The sequence below is a fragment of the Lissotriton helveticus genome, chromosome 3_2 (assembly GCF_964261635.1).
Source record: "Lissotriton helveticus chromosome 3_2, aLisHel1.1, whole genome shotgun sequence".
In the NCBI taxonomy this organism is placed as follows: Eukaryota; Metazoa; Chordata; class Amphibia; order Caudata; family Salamandridae; genus Lissotriton; species Lissotriton helveticus.
The window spans coordinates 399,609,274-399,628,501 of NC_136062.1; the positions used below are offsets into that span (position 1 = coordinate 399,609,274).

General features: G+C 48.2%; 1 protein-coding gene across 6 annotated transcripts in view; it reads right to left on the bottom strand.

Annotated features, from left to right (window-relative positions):
* APIP (APAF1 interacting protein) overlaps positions 1-19,228 on the bottom strand; it is a 420,872-nt gene that overhangs the window by 51,998 nt on the left and 349,646 nt on the right. For 4 of the 6 annotated variants that reach the window (XM_078684314.1, XM_078684312.1, XM_078684316.1 and 1 more), the window contains one exon: positions 9,026-9,115. The exons of the other annotated variants lie outside the window; for them this stretch is intronic. In XM_078684314.1, the coding sequence (XP_078540440.1) occupies positions 9,026-9,115 (90 nt within the window). The remainder of the gene's footprint in view (positions 1-9,025; positions 9,116-19,228) is intronic. 6 annotated transcript variants of the gene reach the window in all.

A 19,228-nucleotide genomic window follows, 5' to 3' on the forward strand; every position in this document is an offset into this window, starting at 1 on the left:
CTATCCTAGTAGCATGGATACGAGCAGTCTAAGACTCTAGAGGGCGTGTTAAGCCAGCTGTTTTACCATCACATTACCCCTTGAACACCCAGTGAAAGGACACCACACAAGTGTTATGAAAATAAACAGTGTATTTATTAGAATCACAACAACCCTGTACTCTTTATGAGGACAGGGTGCTAAGCACACAACAAAACTCTTATGAAAATACTTAAGTTAGCACGTTATACACAAATGCCCGAGGGGCACGAAAAACCATATACTTTAAAAGTGGAATGCGAAATTACTAGCAGGTAAGTACAGTACTAATAGGCTTTGGACTCGCTAGGACTTGACTATGGAATCGTTAGATTACTTCTAGGAGACCTAGGGGACTCGGGTGCAGAGTGTGCACTCTCACGCGGGATGCGGGACAAAGTCTATGGGAGCTAGTAAAGGCAAAGTTAGTGTTCACGGGCGAACCCGACCTGGTGGGAAGAAAACGACAGTGGATCCTGACCCTAGGATAGTGAGGCTATGCTGGGACACCGAAGTGCCGAAGTTACCTAGCCCAGGGGCTGCAGCTGCATAGGTCTGAAAAGACGTCGGGGATCTCGTTGCCGGACCAGGAGCCTGGAAGAAGGAAGTTGCTGGCAGGCGACCAGTGAAGGAAAGTTCGATGGATCCAAGCCTGGATCAAGGAAGAAGAAACCTGAAAGCAGAGGGGACCAAGTTCTTGAATCACTAGCCAGTGATTAAGTGGGCACCAGGATGGCACCGGGCGAAGTCACCTCGACTAGGTGAGTGGGCGACGCTGGCTCTGCAGATCTCACGGACCAGGAGGCGTTGTCGGCGACCAGGATGGAGAGGCGAGCTGTCCCACGATGGATGAAGCTGTCGGCGTCGAAGTTACCCAGGATTGGGCAACAAGCCTTGGCTAATTCAAGCCCACGCGGTGGACTCAAAATGGCGTCTTGAGTGGACCAGGAGGGTCCGGGGTGCTCCTCTTTTGGAAGGGAGCAAGGGCCAGCCTGGAGCAACCAGACCAGCAGCAGAAATGTCGTTGGGCGTCGTTCAGAAGGCCACAAGCCAGCGGGCTAGTAGCCAAACAACGCGGTGAGCAGCAAAGAGCAGAAGGGCCCCACGCAGATCGTGGAGATGCTGGGAGGCTGCACTTCGGTGCTGGAGCTGCTCAGGGTCGGGGCTTCTCGGACCCCAAAGCACTCACCAGGAAATTACTCGGCGGGCTTGCTGGAAAGTAGTCGTGCAGTCTTGAAGATGGCCGGTCCCTCGAGGTCTCGTCACACCCACGAATCTCAGCGTGACTGATGATGCAGGTAGAGGTCAGAGGTGCCAGGGAAGCCGGTTCTCGTCGAGCTGGGCAGTCTTGATCCGGAGGAGAGACTTGCAGCAGACCGCAGTGTTCTTAAGATGGTGCCTGCGGATGCAGGGTGACTACTCCTTAGTCACAAGGGAGAAATCTTAGGAAGAAGTCTTGAGTTCCTTTCGTGGAAAGTAGTTTCAGGATTCAAAGATGATCTGATTTGGAAGGGGGCCAGTTCCTACCTTTATCCTGTAAAAAGGGGCTGGCACGCGACTAAGTCCTGCCCTAGGGGTGGGACTAGGAGGGGGGTGGTTACACCCACTTCCTTGGCGGGCTTTTCCCCAGCACAGGGTCTGGAGTGACCCTGGAACTGGTTTCAGCCAGCCTATGCACAGTGAGCACCGGGGTGCCACGTGCAGTCACCTTCCTCTAAAGCCCTGCCTACCTACAATACACAAAACCCTGTCTGGGACGGTGCTGGCACCGCCCCTGGCAGGAAACCCTTTGTCCTTATCTCCTGCTCTGGGAGGACTCCCAGCAGCAGGAGGGCAGACTTGTGTCTCGGTGGCAGCATCCATTTTGTGGAGCTGAGGCTCTGTTTGACTTTAACCGGGGTTAGGGGTTACATACATGTCGTGTCCCTCTAGAAGGGTGGAATGCTAACCCCGTCGCCAGAATTGGCGAGGGGTTAGTATTCCAATTCGTATGACACCTTACTCGACATGTTTTGATAAAGCGATACCAGAGTTGGCATTTAACCGCGAGGATTATAATGCACTTAAGAGTATATGGTATGCGATATCATGGAAACGGCCAAGGGATGGATCCCGAAAGCCGCAGACAGGCTCAGCTCATGCCAGAGCACCATCTCACACGACTCCAAGCACTCTGCCTTCAGGATTGTTAAGGCCTGCCATAGGAGTGACTGATAGGAGATCTGTGTGTCCATTTTAGGGTTAGATATAGGTATACTATATCGAAAGCAAAGGGTGAGTACACCACCTTGCCCCAGCTGTCGTGCAGCCAGTTGTGTCAGTTTAGTTAGTCAGCCCAGGGGTGGCATAATACATGCTTCAGCCCCTGGGAGACTTCTGGGTACACCTCAGCCCTGGGTACAGGGACTTGGAGAGGGCCCAGTGCCAATTCAGTACCCGAGTACAATTTGGATAGAGAGAACAGCTAGGCTGTGGGTCTGATTAGCAGGCCCACAGCCAGGGAAAGTCGTAAACCAGTGCAGCAAAAAGCAAAAATCTGGGTGATCATAGGATTGCAGACCCTACTCTCCTACAATCAGCATTAAGCATGGTTTCGCCTAAACGCCCTATCTCCTTTCCCCTATTCCTGAACTCTTTTAGAGTTGGAGAACAGCCCAACAGAGTTGGGTATACGCCAGTATGTTAATGCATCTATGGTTACCCTGTTGCCTTCCACATCTATCAGTTTGTTCTCTTTATCAGGTGGAGGAGCATCACTTTTATGCTAAGCAGTCCTTTTTTGGCTGTTATAGTTCACCAGAGAGTGAGGGGAACATGGTCCTTAATAGAGACTGGGTCATTGGGGAACTGCTTATACTTTTTCACTACACTTGGTGTTACTACCCTTTCCTTTACGGGCTCTTTGAAGGTCTCTGTGGCAGAATTGAGCAAGCCTTTAAGCATAGACACAAACTGCACTATCATCTCAGATTTAGACAGTATCTCTAAGAGCAAGTCCTCTTCCTCATGAATGAAGCACATGGCCACCTTTTGGAAGACAGTGGAGGCCTAGGAGGTGGCAGTCTTTTGTCCACAGGATGGGTTAAACACACAATTCTTTCGGAAGCAGTGCTCTACCTCAGAAATAAGTTAGTGTCGGAGCCAAACATGCTTATGGACCTGGATGAGGCCTTCATTCGAGGGCCACTACTTCTGGGTGTAGGACTCCTTCTTCTTCGTGCTTCTGAATGGAGACTCATGCGGAGATGACCTAGGAGCTGGGCATGGTGGGATGCCAGAGGCAACAGCGTCCCAACCTTCCTTTGAAGCGAAGGGCTCCTGTCCGTCTAAGATGTCAGGGGTAACAGAAGACAGTTGGTCCACGTTGTGGCGTGCCCAGAGCCTCTCCCTTTGGTACCTTCAGGCCTTTTTAGAGAAGAAGGCAATAAATTATGTGCAGGAGGCATCACAATTGCGAGGGAAGAGACATGTCACAGACCTCAAGATGGTAATTGGAATAGCGCCAGAAGCACTACTAAAAGGGTGCCCATTCCATCACTTTTTAAGGATACACTTTCTCTTCTGCTGCAGCTCGATGAAGGGGGTACAAGACACTTGGAGGACGCGGGGCACCAGCTTGCGGGGCTAGAGCTCTGGGCATTGTCCTTCGATGGTGTCTAATGATGATACCATTGAGACTAGAAGCTGATGAGTGTAGACATATTGTTCCGAGTGCTCATGTGGAATTAACACCAAGTTGGGCCTACAACACGTGTGAGACATGTCGAATTTCTGAGTCTCATTGCTATAAGTCTGAACCAGATGATAACAAACAACCAACATAGTGTCGGTGTCCATGCACATAGTCCACAAAGAGAAAAGTCTAAGTACATCCAGTGACTCGAAAGACGTTTTCAAAGAAAAAAATACCTACTAACATATGGGCCCAAAGCTAGATGGCTGGAATGCAGAGCATATATAGTAGATATATACCTATAGCAAACGCTACATACCTTGTACTTGGTACTCTTTTTACACAAGTAAGAAGGGTACTAAGACTTGGAGTTATTGCACTGAAAAACAAGTACAATTAATTTTACACAGAAGTCTGCGAGGCGATATATATAGAGCAAAATGTAATGTTATATACACAGTTTTAAGTTAATAAAAAATTGGAAACAGGACTTTGTTACCTAGGCATGCTCTATCACAGGTCCCGGGCTGAGGCTCTCTTCTCCCCCCCCCCCCGACCCTCCCTCCGCCTCCTCTGACTTAACTGCGACTGCTTCTCCTACTACCATCCAGCCTGGCTTGCTTCTCGTAAGATGTCTGGGACAACTTGGCAGTTTTGAGTGGAGGTAAGAACTTCTCCATTTGGGCTTTTGGACTACGTAGTTTTGCACCCCTCCATTTTGTGACCATCTCTGAGGGTCACTCCTGTTCCGTTACGCCATCTTGTGACCCGATCCGGACCTTTGGCCCCACTGGTCTCCACCTGGACTACTTTTGATCTTCTCTCCTCTCCACTGATCCACACATCATCCAAGAATATTGCTGATTATTAGATCCTTATTTTCTAACCCTCGGAGACTGTCCCTCACCAGCCCCACTAAACATTCTGTTACCATTCGGCATTCTGGTATTAAGAGTCTGGATTGGGACCGTAGGCTCACACTGGCTACGCCGCTGTGGGACTCTTAACTGTTGGGTAGCCTCTGGTCCACAAAGGGTTTTGATTAGTGGGACTTGATTGGCATAGCTCATCTGGGTGACCTTGGGATTAAGGGCGCTGTGATCCCCTTTGCCACGCCCCAGCAACAGTATGAACTCTCCACCACTGAACTCTTCCGGTACACACAGATTCAGCATGCCATAACCACTGCCTTACGGACCGGCATGAACTCCCCAGTCATCACCACTAGAAGACCGTTTACTAGATGGCTGCCTTTCCCAAAAAGCAATCTCCTTAACATATAAGAAACTGAGCAACAATACCCCAGATCCTCTGGAGCAGCTGCGAGAGTGCTGGGAGAGGGATGGCTTGGAATTTGAAGATGAGGAATGGCGGGAGGCAGTGGCCTTGCCCAGAGATGTTGCCATCCCAGCACGTTTGAGACTGGTCCAACTCAAGATACTCCACCGTGCATACATCACGGGGCCACAACTAGTCCGCATAGGAAGGGGTGACGGGGGAGACTGCAGGCGACGTTGTGGACACACGGGTACCTTCATTCACATAATTTGGGAATGCAACCAGATACAACAGTTTTGGCGGGAGATACACGAAGTCATGGAGGAAGTGTTACAAACAAGACCATTCATCCGGAGGCAAAGCGTTGCCTTTTAAACATGTGGGGTCCCACTAACCTAACATTAATGGAGAAGACCTGGGCTACACTGGGGACTATGGAGGCCAAGCGAGAGATAGCTCGTCAATGGGGATCAGAGGCACCACCCACCTTGGCCTCTTGGGAGAGGAGTCTGGACTGGTGCATGTTTAGGGAAAAGGTGGTATATATAGCAAGAAGATGCCCCCAAAACGTGGTCATGGGTGTGGTCCGGATGGAACCCATATAGAGGAGGGATTTGTGTGGCCCCGGTACATACCACAGAGGAATAGCCATCATCCCCAATGACCCAGCTCTGGGGTTATATTGTCATTAATTATGTAATGTGTATTGTTTTGTTATTGTCGCCACTGTGTCTTCACGCTAGGATTGTATTACTTGCCAATTGTCACCTATGTCATGTCGAATTGTTTGTTTTTTCTCTGTCTAAAACAATAAAAAGATATAAATAAAAAAAAGAATATTGCCGATACCGCTGTTCCCCCCACTCTTTATATGTCATGTTCATCACCCCTGTTTATTCGCATGTTTTAACACAATGGTTCGTATTGTGCAACACTGCATCTATCCTTTGTTTACTTTGTGTAACGTTGTTACTTACTGATTACTTTGGTAACAAGCTGAATCCTCCAGGTCTTTCCAGCCCCCCTGGTGACCATCCCTGGGAAGACTGCCAGTACTGGCCTGACATTAAAATGGCGGCCGAACTTTCCCCTGGGCCACATCTTCCCTTCCTCTCTGCTATCATTTGTTTCCAATGTTTCTATGTTAATGTTAATGTTATTGGGATTTGTATAGCGCTCGGCTGCCCCAGCAAAGGGGCGTCCCGGCGCTGCGAGCAAAGTTAAAGGCAGAAAAAGAAGAGAGCACCAAAGAAGAAGAGGTGTGGTCACTGAAAGAGGTGGGTTTTGATGGCTTTCCTGAAAGCCAGAAGGTCCTGCATGCCACGGATAGTTATATGATCTCCTTATTCTACCTACGCTCTTTCACCCTTTGCTCACTTCTTTCTGCTAGCCCTCCCATTTTAGACCATGAGGGTTATTGACTTTGATGAAGCTACATTCAGTTCGGCAGACTACTTTTTTTATTTTCATGGTTTTTCCCTTCTACCTTCATCGTTCGCTGCTCTAGAGCAATAGGTGTCTGTACTAGTGTACCTACAATCATTTCCCCCTGACTGCTGTTTAAGTTCTCCCCTACCGCCCAACTGTCCCTAAATGGCATCCATGTTTGTGCCCCTTACCAAAGCACACCCTCTCCCCTTGTTGGGGAGGGATCTAGCATTTTTGCCCCAGAGTCTCGGATTCCCCTCTGAGAGTGTCCACAGTGTTAAGGGATTCTTCACATAGTGGAGGTTTGGGAATGTTTCCATTATCGCTGGGAACCCAGCACCTCACACCATGAAAGGCGTTCTCCTTGAAAAGTTTAGATGATCTCCGCCAGGCTGATACTTTAACCCTCTGATGTACTTCAGCAACGAGCAACCTTGAGCTGATGATCGGTGGAGTTTCCCTACGCAGCTATTGAGGAGTTGGCTCTAGTTCCCCCCTTGGCCATCACCTACCCATCCGATCGTCAGACACTGTTTCTTCTCTTGTCGCCCCCTTGTGTTTTCCTACTCCTTCCCTCTCCTCTGTCCTCCCTCACTCCTTATCTTCCTCTTCTATTCCCTCCCTCTCTTCACCGAATCTCTATCCCATGCTGGCCTTTCCCTCCCCATACCTGAGCCATCCCCTTGTAACTCTTGTATCTCCAGTAACTATGTACCTGAAACTGTTTGATGCAATTGTACCTCCTCATGTAAAGCGCTCTGATACCTCTGTGTTTAGTCAGCGCTATATAAAACTTTTCAAATAAATAAATAAAAAATATGCCATTTATACAGCACTAGTTCACCTTAAGGGCTCTGGGCGCATAGGTAACAAAGACAGCAACTATACTTCAGGTTTAAACAGAACCATGTTGGAACAGCCAGGTTTTTAAGAGTTTTCTAAAACTCACACAGTTAGATGATCTAATATTGGGAGGGATAGAATCCCAGGTGTGGGGGAGCAAGAAAGGAGAAGCTGGAGCCTCCAAGTCTCTTCTTATTATATCTTGGCACCAGTTTATGTTCTGGTAAGCCGGCCATAGTCCGCGATTGGGAGTGTAGTGCTAGATTCTGGTGGATACAAAGGCAGGACTTTTACCATTATAGAGCTTTGAAAATAGTGCAGGCTATTTTTAAAACGGTTCTAGGAGCTACTGAAAGCCAGTGAAGCTTTTTCATTAGCGGCTAAATGTGGCATAGTCAAGGCTGACAGAAGACCAGCCGAGCTGCCTGATTTTGAACTAACTGCTGCTTTTTGTGGAGACCAATGTGGAGTTCCAGGTAGAGTGTGTTGCAAAGTCAATACGAGAAATCACAATGGCAATAAAGGTTTGGATTACAGCAAATGTAAAGCAGTCAGGATTTTGAAAACCAGACAATAGATCTGGCAGGTTCTTGAGTAAGATCCCATACCTATATAATATCTCAGACAAGTGTTTGCGGAACGAGGTCCTGTGCTTGAGGGGGGCAATTGATCCTGGGTGGCGTATTAAGGAATTAACAACAGTGGGTTGTTAAGAATAATTGCCAGTGCCCCTCTAAGAGTTAAGAAATATTCAGGGAGTTATTTATTGTTGGATTGTGTATTCTTTATTGAGGCAAGGAAAAAGGTACGAAGCCTGGTGTTTAAAAAATATGGGATTCAAACTAGGGATATGAGACTAGAGTTGATTTATAGTCTAGAATTCCGAGATGTAGGTATTGCCGGTGGCCAATATGAAAAAGACTTAGTTGGTGGTATCCTAATTTAAATTAAATTAAATTTTAATACTTGTCCCCTGAAGGTGTATCTTCCCCTTGGGGTCTGAAGATCAGGTCGGCATGGGTGTGTTTATACTTTGTCAGGTGATGTCAAGTAAATGAGAGGATCACCTAATAGGAAGGTTGTGATAAGCTGCTATGCATATTGCTCCTTGGAATCCTGATTGGGGTCAAATGTATTGCTTTCTATTAGTCAAACTTATACTGCCCTTTAAAATGCTGATTGGGGCATAATTAACTGTTTTCTATTGGTCAAATTCTTACTATTTTTAGTGAAATGTTTTAAACATATGTGAGACTCTAGGCTGTGGATTAATTTGGGTCTGGCTAGATTTAAAAAAAACGTTTATATAGTTGTAATCATATCATTATAAGCAGTTATGTCTGAATGATGCAACCATGCACTGTTGATTTAGGTCTATAAAATTATCTACATTTATTAATTGGAAATGTAATATTTCTATACTAAATTTCCTAGAAATAAAGTATTTCTGGTAATGACTTGAGTTTTACAATCACCCCTTGTACGTCAAGGGTAATGGATGAGGGATATATCTCCAGTGTACGGATCGCAAATCAAGGACAAACTATCCAGAGTTTTATTCCAAAAGTTCAGAGGGGCCCAGTGAAAGAAGCATTCATTATATGTGAGGTGTTGTGTGTGCATAGCCCTGGGAACGCCATCACACTTTACACGAAAGGATGAGTACCAAAGTGATACTGATTACAACAACTGAAAGAGTATCACTAAAATTGAATCCTTAAATATAGCCAACTTGGTATTCCTTAAGTCTTCCAGTAGATTTGGCACAGAAGAAGCCCTACGTACCTCCAGGATAGGCAATGGGCCTTTATCAAATTCTGGCACGGATGCTCCACACTGAACCTGAGGGGCCATGTTAGATCAACTTCACTGCTTCTGCAAATTGACACAGAAAGGAGTTGAGATGAAGTTATTAGATTCATATCCGGTACTAAGAGGGTGCTAGTTTACTAACATGGCACCTTAGGGATTTGGCCTAGTATCGTGAGACCGAAAATGGCTGCCGCCGTCTATGCAGAAAACAGTGTTAAATACTTTAAACATACTCTTTCTGAGTGCACACATTGACAAGAAGCAGCAACTACAGTCTTATCAGGGGCCGGAAACTACATGTAATGCCAGAACGGGTACTTAATGGACATTTAATTTTTATAACCTTCACAATTTTTTAATTACTCAGTAGTAACTTCTTAAATCAAATTATCATGAACAAAATACTTCAACAAATCAAATCAATGTCCAAAAGTTTTAAAGTTTTAGATACGGCATCTTTGCCATGGAAAAGATGAACTGAGATTTGTAAGTAATTTACCTCACTCATAATTATCATTACTACGGAGGCAAGGTCATACTAGCTACACACCGTTGCCCCCTGCAGCTGTGAAAGCTTTCTAGAACATGCCTGTACATGAAGGGTATTTCTCAAGAGAAGGCCAAGGTCGGAAGAAGGCATCCATCACAAATCACGCCTGGCTCCTTAGATGTTGGTATGTGTTGTTCAAGTCTGTTAACACCTCAGATCATGAAGTTTCAGGAAGCCCAGGGTGACACCCTACATGAAATGCAGTTTTCAAGAAAACGAGGGATGTATGTGCAACTGCTTCTTTTTTGCAATTTTATATAGCATAGTTTGGCTAGAGGGGTATAGAGCGGGTTACGAGGGAAGGAGTAGTTTCTGTCCTCTAACTCCAGTTCTGTAGTAGGGGTATCTCTGTTATAGTCATAATCTAGTGAATAGTCCCGCCAAAGTGCGTGGACCCCGGAGCAATCAAAAATAATCTATTATAGTGTCAAAAAATGCAGAAAAGCATAGACACTTAAGAGAGAATTTAAAGACAGATAATGCAGCCGAAAAAGGCTACACTGTCCAGTACTTCAGCTAGAAATTCCACCACAAAATCCACAAAACAGTAAAAGCCTGTACAGATTTCCATTCCTATAACAGCAAACTCCCTCAGGAATGATAGAGAGAAGAACCTGGACAGACAAGCCCCATAGGCTGCCATTATGTGGCTCAAAACAGGATACTGTGCCTTTAAGAGAATCTTCCAGAACCTTCTCCCATTATGCCAGAATGCATAGCAGGTGCAACTTAGTTTCAGTTCTTTTTGAAGGCGTAACACGCCAGACCTGTAGCATTCCATAAAGGAATATGTCTCTCTCCACCGGGGAGGAGGGAGGGCGCTTATGACTATAACAGAGATACCCCTACTACAGAACTGGAGTTACAGGACAGAAACTACTCCTTCTGTAGTAGGGGATCTCTGTGTATAGTCATAATCTAGTGAATAGAATGGCAAGCCCATCCCCACACCAAAGCGGCGGTGGAGAAAAGAGAATTAACGCCACTACTGTGCGAACAGATTTCACAGCGAAGCCTGCCCAACCTGAGCGTCTGCGTCTGCCCTGGCATCAGTGTCCAGGCAGTAATGCTTAGCAAAGGTATGAACCGACTTCCAAGTGGCCGCCTTGCAGATTTCTGCAATCGGAACATTACGGAGCAATGCTGTCGTGGCAGCCTTGCCCCTGGTGGAATGAGCCTTAGGCTTACCTCCTAAGGTCTTATTAGCTTTTTGGTAACACAGCTGTATGCAGGACACAATCCACCTAGAGATAGACTGCTTAGAGGTCGCAAGACCCGTCCTGACTGATCCATAATTGATAAACAATTGGTCTGACCTACGAATACCACTGGTTTTATCCAGATAAAATTTCAGCACCCTCCTAACATCCAGGGAATGCAAAGACCTTTCCGCTGGAGATGAAGGATTCTGAAAGAACGTAGGTAAAGTTATAGTCTGGTTGATATGAAAATCAGAAACAACCTTGGGAAGAAATTTAGGGTGAGTACGCATAACAACCTTAGCAGCATGAAATACAGTATAAGGTTCTTGGCAACACAACGCCTGAATTTCACTCACCCTTCAGGGCCGATGTAATGGCCACGAGGAACGCCGCCTTCCAGGACAGGTGCTGCAACGAAGCCTTATGAATAGGTTCAAAAGGCTCCTTCATCAATCTGGACAGCACCACATTCAAGTCCCATGAAGGCGAAGGAAGCCTGACAGGAAGGAATACTTTCTTCAGCCCTTCCAGAAAATCTTTGATCACAGGGATCTGGAAGAAGGAAGTCTGTGAAGGGCATTTCCTGTAGGCAGTCAAAGCAGCCAGATGAACCTCAATGGAATGGACACTAAGGCCAGACTGCGCCAGATGTAGCAGATATGGAAGGATGACATCTTCCTTGCATGTCGTAGGGTCATAGTTCTTAGACTTGCACCAGATGCAAAACCTCTTCCACTTGTAAGCATAAGAAGTCCTAGTGGCAGGTCCCTTAGCCTCCTTCAGTATGTCCATACAATCCTCTGGGAGATTCAAATGGCCATACTGCACTATTTCAGGAGCCATGCCGCCAAACTCAAAGACGAGAGGTTGGGGTGCACCATCCGCCCCCCGAACTTCGTGAGAAGGTCCGGCCTGCACGGCAGCTTCATGTGAGGAAGGAGAGACCGGTGAAGCAGGTCTGTGAACCACCACTGTCTGGGCCATTCCGGGGCAATCAGAATCATCTTCGCCCTGGATTGGGAGAGCTTGATGAGAACCGCTGGAATCAGGGGAATGGGTGGAAAAGCGTACAGAAAGCTGTTCGACCAGTTTATCCATAACGCGTTCCCCAGCGTCCCTGGCTGGTAGTACCTGGAGGCGAAGTCTCGGCATTTGCTGTTTTCGGCGGTGGCGAACAGATCTACGTCTGGAGTTCCCCACCTTGCGAAGACTTCTCCTAGTACTTCGTCGTTTATGACCCATTCGTGGTTTTCCTGAATGAGTCTGCTCAGCTTGTCTGCCTGAACATTCTGCACACCTGGCAGATGAGTGGCCGTTATCGAGAGTCCTCGAGCCAGAAGGCAATGCCAGATCGCCTGCGCCTCCTGAGACAGAGTGCGCGATCTCGAGCCCCCCTGCTTGTTGAGGTAATACATCGTGGTCGTATTGTCCGTCTGTACAAGCAGAGAGTTGGTCCGGAAGGACGGTTGAAAGGCCTTCAGCGCCAAGTGAACAGCCCTGAGTTCCAGGAAATTGATGTGGTACGTGGACTCCGACGGGGACCACGTCCCTTGAATCTGCAGATCTCCGGAGTGCGCTCCCCATCCCAGGAGAGAAGCATCCGTCACGATAGTCTGTGTGGGAATGTCCTTGTGGAAGGGAACCCCTCTGAGGAGATTCTCCGCTGAACACCACCACTTCAGAGACTGAAGAGCATGCAGAGACAGTCGTATCTTGTCGTCCCAAGAGCCTCTCCTCTGGTCCCACTGATCTTCCAAGCACTCCTGCAGCGGTCTCATATGCAGCCGTGCATGTGGCGTCAGGAAGATGCAAGAAGCCATCGATCCCAGCAGAGAAGACACCGTCCTCACTGTCGTGGATGGAGCGGACAGGAGAGCCTGAGCCTTCCGAAGGAGTGATAAACGTCGCTCTTCCGAAGGAGACACGCTTGCCGACAGCGTATCGATGGAGGCTCCCAAGTACTGGATGCACTGGACCGGAGTCGGGACAGACTTGGACATGTTGATGTGCAACCCCAGCTTGTTCAAGAGAACGCACGTCTTCTGGAAGTGTGCTTGAGCTTCCGAGAAGGAGGAGGCCTTGATCAACCAATCGTCCAGGTATGGTTAGACAAACACCTTGTTCTTCCGCAGGTTTGCCGCTACCACTGCCATGCACTTTGAGAACGTCCGGGGCGCTGACTTCAGCCCGAACGGAAGTACCGTGTACTGATAGTGATTGGTGCCGACTTGAAATCGCAGGAACTTCCGGTGTTTGTGTGCAATGGGCACATGGAAGTACGCATCCTGTAGGTCTATGGCGCAAAGCCAGTCTCCCCGTTGCAGCTGAGGATAAATCTGATGCAACGACAGCATGCAAAACTTTTCTCTGCGAATCCATTTGTTTGCCTGTCGCAAGTCCAGAATGGGCCTGAACTCGTTCTTGTCCTTCTTGCGGACCAGAAAAAACCGAGAGTACAGACCTCTTCCTCTTTGAGACAGAGGTACGTCTTTTATCTCCCTTTTCCTTAACAGGATATCGGCCTCCGCCTGGAGCTCGCGCAGCTGATACTGCGAGCTGACCGGGGGAATCGATGGAGGAGGGCTGGTGAACCGAAGACTGTATCCATTGCAAACAATATTCCGCACCCACTTGTCCTGAGTAATTTTTCTCCACTCTGCCAGAAAAAATTGAACGCTTCCCCCCACCGGAGCGGGTAACGGACGAAGGGGAAGTAGCCGCTCAGGGTCGAGACCCAGCCGGGCACTTGTTCGCGGTAGAGGACTGCTGTCCCCCTCTACCCCTCTGACGTTTCTGGAAGGGCCTTCTGTATTGCTGCTGTTGTTGCTGCTGCTGCTGTTGCCCAGAAGACTGTCCCCTTCCTCTACCCTGCGACCCGAACCGTCGTTGGAACTGGTGGTAGGGTTTCTTTTCTTTGGGCTTCTCCAGGCCCACAGCCGTCAGGGTTTCAGCCTCGGCCTTCATCCTGGCCATTTCGTCATCTGCGTGTTTCCCGAAGAGGGTATCGCCGGAAAACGGCAGATTTGCCACTCGTTGTTGCGCTTCAGGCTTGAGCGACGTCAGCCGGAGCCAAGCATGGCGTCTCTGATTGATACCATGGCAGTATCCATGCGCGGCCAACAGGGAGATATCCGCCGCAGCGCTGATGGCCTGGTTCGAAACCAGCATCCCTTCCTGGACGATCTCCATGAAGTCCTCTTTCCTGTCACGCGGGACAAGATCCGCAAACTGTTCCATGGAATCCCACAGTGCACGGTCGTACCGCCCCAACAACGCAGAGTCGCTGGAGGCCTTCATCGTCGTGGAAGACGTCCCACACGCCTTCCGTCCAGCTGAGTCAATCCAGCGGCTCTCCTTATCCGGAGGTACAGTGGAGGACGGGGAGGTAGCATGTAGTTTCCGAGCCGCCGTCACAATCACTGAATCAGGTACTGGGTCCTTCCGTAAGAAGGCCGGGTCCGACTCTGGAGCCCTGTACTTCTTGACAAGCCTGGATGGAGCGGCTTTCACCACCGCCGGCGTAAGGAAGAGCTGTTCAGCAGGCTCGACCAGTCCTGGCACCAAAGGCAGTAGGGGGCGAGACAGGTGCTTCGTGTGCAAAGTCTCGAAGATCACAGAAGTCGAGGGCGTAGGGGCCGTCACCTTGATCCCCAACTTCGCAGCCCCTCTCAGGAGAACCTCCTGGAACGTGCCAATGTCATCTATCGGAGACACCCTCGTCTCCGGTGAATCCGACAATGTGGGTGAATACGAACGGGTCCCACAGGCCGAACGGGACCTGGACCTATGCCTCCTATGGCGATGTCTGGATCTCGAGGAGGATCCGCGTCCACTCCTAGATCTGTCTCCCCTCCCTGAGCGTGACCTCGATCTCCTGGGTCTGGGACGCTCCGCCGGCTTCCCCGGGTCGGACGTCTTGGGCTTAGGAGGAACCTTCGACTTAGGAGTCTTCTTCGGAGGTGTCGGAAGGCTGGGCATCGACACCGATCTCGGTGGATCCGGAGGAGGCGCACTCGGCACCGGGGCCGGCGGTCCTGACGGAAGAGGTAGAGGAGGCAGTGGAGGAGGGGTCAGAGCCCTCGGAGGAGGACCTCGAGGCAAAGGAGGGGGAGGTGCAATAGTCTTCTTAGGGGTATACACCTCTGAGTACGCCGTTCCCGGCGAGCTACCATCCCGTCCTGACTGAGGGGAGCCCCCCACAGTCTTCGGCCTGTCCTTACGACCCCCTGACGTCGAAGACCGGTGTTCAGACGTCGAACGTGGTCCCCTCGACGTCGAGCGGCCCTTCGGCGTCGACCGTTCCACACGCCTCGGCATCGACCGGCTTCTATGCCTCGACGTCGACCCCGACCAGATGGACGAACCTCGAAACCTCGACGACGGGCGCTGACGCCTCGACATCGACCTCGATCGCCTCGACGTCGACTTCTTCTGCGCCGGAGACCTCTTCCGCCTCGACGGCGACCGCGCCCTCTTCGACGGCGGCCTCGACGACGAGGATCCCCTCGACGACGACGGCGAACGGCGGTGTCGCCTCGACGGCGAGCGCCGAAGCCGGGTCCGCCGATGCCGTCCACTCGACGCCGACGACGAAGAAATCGACACCGGGTTCAACGGCGGCCTGTGTAAGTCCCTCGACGTCGACGGGCGACGTTTTTTCAACCCAGAGCCCTGGGGAGACTGGGAACTGGCCGTGGACCTTCCTCTCGACGTCGTGGTCAGAGCAACCGACCCAGACGGAGACCGTGGATGTTTGCTGGATTTCCTGCCCCTGGGGAGCCCCCCAGAGGCCTCAGCATGGGCAGTGGAAGCCCTTCCAGACCCACCTTGAGCCTTCAGTCTTCTTTCGTCCAGGCCCTGAAGTCTAATCTTCCTCCTGTCCTTCAGGGTCCTGCCAGAGAAGCCTCTACAGATCACACACTCCTCTGGGATGTGGGAAGAGTGAAGGCAGAGGATACACACCTCATGGGGATCTGACTTGGCCTTCTTCCTGGAGCACTCCGGGCATTTGTCAAATAATGCAGGCATTATGGACAACAAAAGGGTGCAGAAAACCAAGAAGAAAGTCACCAAAGTACTTTAAAAGTACACAAAATCGAATTTAGTGAAAAAACACCAACAACCTTGAAAAGGGAGAGCTCAATGCTCCAGGGTCCTGCTTGCAGGAGCCGGAAAAAAGAACTGAAACTAAGTTGGACCTGCTATGCATTCTGGGATACTGGGAGAAGGTTCTGGAAGATTCTCTTAAAGGCACAGTATACTGTTTTGAGCCACATAATGGCAGCCTATGGGGCTTGTCTGTCCAGGTTCTTCTCTCTATCATTCCTGAGGGAGTTTGCTGTTAAAGCAAGGGAAATCTGTACAGGCTTTTGCTGTTTTGTGGATTTTGTGGTGGAATTTCTAGCTGAAGTACTGGACAGTGTAGCCTTTTTAGGCTGCATTATCTGTCTTTAAATTCTCTCTTAAGTGTCTATGCTTTTCTGCATTTTTTGACACTATAAGAGATTATTTTTGATTGCTCCGGGGTCCACGCACATGGGCGGGACTATTCACTAGATTATGACTATACACAGAGATCCCCTACTACAGAAGCGGGTGTTCCACATTTTTAGGCATAGGGAGATTAAGTGACGTGTTCACAACTGCAAGATGTTGAACGGAGGCTGGGATTCAAATCTTGTTCCCTAGTACCAAAAGCTCTAGGATACCGATCCTCCCCCAAGGGTTACCACCAATTTTCTGAATACAGTGGTTGCTGAATTCAGACCTAACAGCAGAACCATGGGATAGAAATACAGGTCACCAACCACAAACCTGAAAACCATTCTCTCTCTAAGTGTGCCAGAGATACAGAAATAACTTGCTTTGAACGATCGGTTCAAAGTGGGGGTCATGGTTGTAGTCGTCTGCGGTGTCATTAAGGATTTCAGGTTCGGATGGTGATGCCTGGATGTCCGCCATTGGATGTAGGATGGCGACGGATGTACAACCAATCTAGTCTATCCAGTCGCACACATAAATAGCATAAGCTGCCAGTTATCATTCACACTCTACAAAAATGATGAGACACATATCCCCCACACACCTGGAAGCTGCAGCACATGCCTTTGTCAACCTACATCCAATTACTTATTATTTGGCCTGCCACAGTCTTTCCAAACACCCTGAGGCTGTCCTCTACTCCACAGCAAGACTTATAAATGCTTTAAAAAAAAAATGACTACATAAGACCGACACTAATAACTACATTGACTACCAATACAAGCTGTTAATTAAATTCGTGATTGGATGCCTGACATTTAAGGCAATTCAAGCAAAGATTCCAATCGACTCGGTTGACGTGCTTGCTATCTGAAGAACACAAGGGGACTCAAAAAGAGAGACTGGCTTCAATCTGAAATCCAAAAATGAAAAGTTACTCAATGTCTGGGGTAGCGACAACTTTCTAGTACAGCCCAAAGTACTAATTTAGGGAGTCAGCCTAGGTAACTTGCCTACAAAGACTGTGTAAAGAGCTACTGTCAGATAAAGCACAAACATAGCTGTTGCATATCCTACTAGTTTATATAAATTGCACGAATGCCAGTTTAGCCGCACAGTGCTCTTGAACAGTGGTACTTAACATGTGGTCCATGGACCTTTGGGGTCCACGGCTCCTAATGACGGGGTCCATATTGTTTAGAAAATTGAACAATATTAGCAGATGAAAAAAGTATTTACACATAATAAGCAAAGTTAAATGGACTGAAACCTCTTTAAATGTGAAGGAATATGAAATTGGAATCCAAAATTAAGTTAAAATACTTACCTCGGTTCGTGTGAGCAGTGCAAGTACAGCAGACAAACTCTAGTATGGACAGCCGGTGGCCTCAATTGAAGCACTGATATGTACCAACACTGTGAGAAAGCATTAAGTGCCAAAACACACAAAGAAATATGCTGGAGCCTAGCAAATCCCTTTTAAGGTTTAAATCTGTTTATTGGTTTTTAGTGTTCAGATCAACAGCCGCCACGCCACCTACATCCATATAGCATATCCCGTTTAGAGAAAAAACTTGTTTTTAAAATCCAGCCTCCCATTACAATTATGATTTTTGTTTGTTTGTTTGGGAATTAAATAAAATATTCCATAATATGTGTATTTATATGCTACATTTGTTTCGGCATTTTTGTGGATTGTATACAGGATCAAATCATAGACATTGCTTAGTCGGGGACCCTGCATTCAATTTAGTGCCTATGTGGGGGTCCACAGAGGTCAAAAGGCTCAGAACTACGGCTCTAGAGAAACATGAAATAAATAAATCTACCTACTTGCACGACTCCCGGTCAGAATGACCATAGCATGCATCCACTTCTGCAGAAAAATATAAAAGCGGTCCAAATTAACATGAAGTAGTCTATTCTACTCAGTCTCAAAAGCGAGGGAGATGAGCAGATGAGGGTGGATGAGGGCAAACAGTGAGAAGTGAAGCAAATGTTCTACCCACCACTAGTGTCTTGGAAACTGCCTTACAGACACTCTCACTAAACAGAGAGCAGTTGTACTTGATTAGCAGCTGTAGGCAGTCCGTTCTCGTTCTTCTACGCATTAAAAAATGCAAGGTACATGCATTTCACAGACCTTCTTATCATCATGGGATGCATTCTGGTCAAATGTATTTTGTTGCAGGGCCAGCAAATGACTTTAGGTTGCCAAAAAAGAATAGTTGCTCCTGGTGAAGACCAGATGAGGTTGAAACGATTCTCTGCTTTCTGTAAACCACCAGGTCAGAGTGGGACTCCTGCCAAATCTCATTAGCTATTATGAGCAGGTCGCCTTACTTTAGAAGTTCTCTGGGTGTCACTTTAGAGCAAGATGAGGTGAAAGAACACCTTTGTTTATTGAACTTTCAGCTAAAGGGAAAACATGGTATCCCTCAGTATCACTCAAGAGGAGGCAAATAAACGCACTTATATAGGCAACTTTGCTCCTTTGTAATCACTCTGGCAGCTGGTTTTGTATCTGGGGCTTGATTCCATATCCGCAGATCTGTGAACTTTGATTAGATCGATCGGGGAGATTCAGGATATTCATGAGCAGTAAAAGAGAATGCAGACCAACCAACATATTACCCAGCACCAGAAGGGAAGCTCTGGCATACTGACATGCTGTCGAGTAGGCAGAACAATAGTGAGAGAGAGCACCTAAGCACAGGCCAGTGCTGGAGGAACAAGAGAGGCACTAGTACAGCAGGAGATGTAATGAGTGCTCCTTACCACCTCTTCAGCTCCTTTTAGAAGACCACATTCATAAGACTGCTCATGAGGAGCACAATCAGTCTTCAACGACCCCACCCTCAGAAGAAGACACCCACGAGGATGATGAGGACAGCCGGTCTCAGACAGGGAGGAACTGATGGTAATAGTAATAATAATAATAAT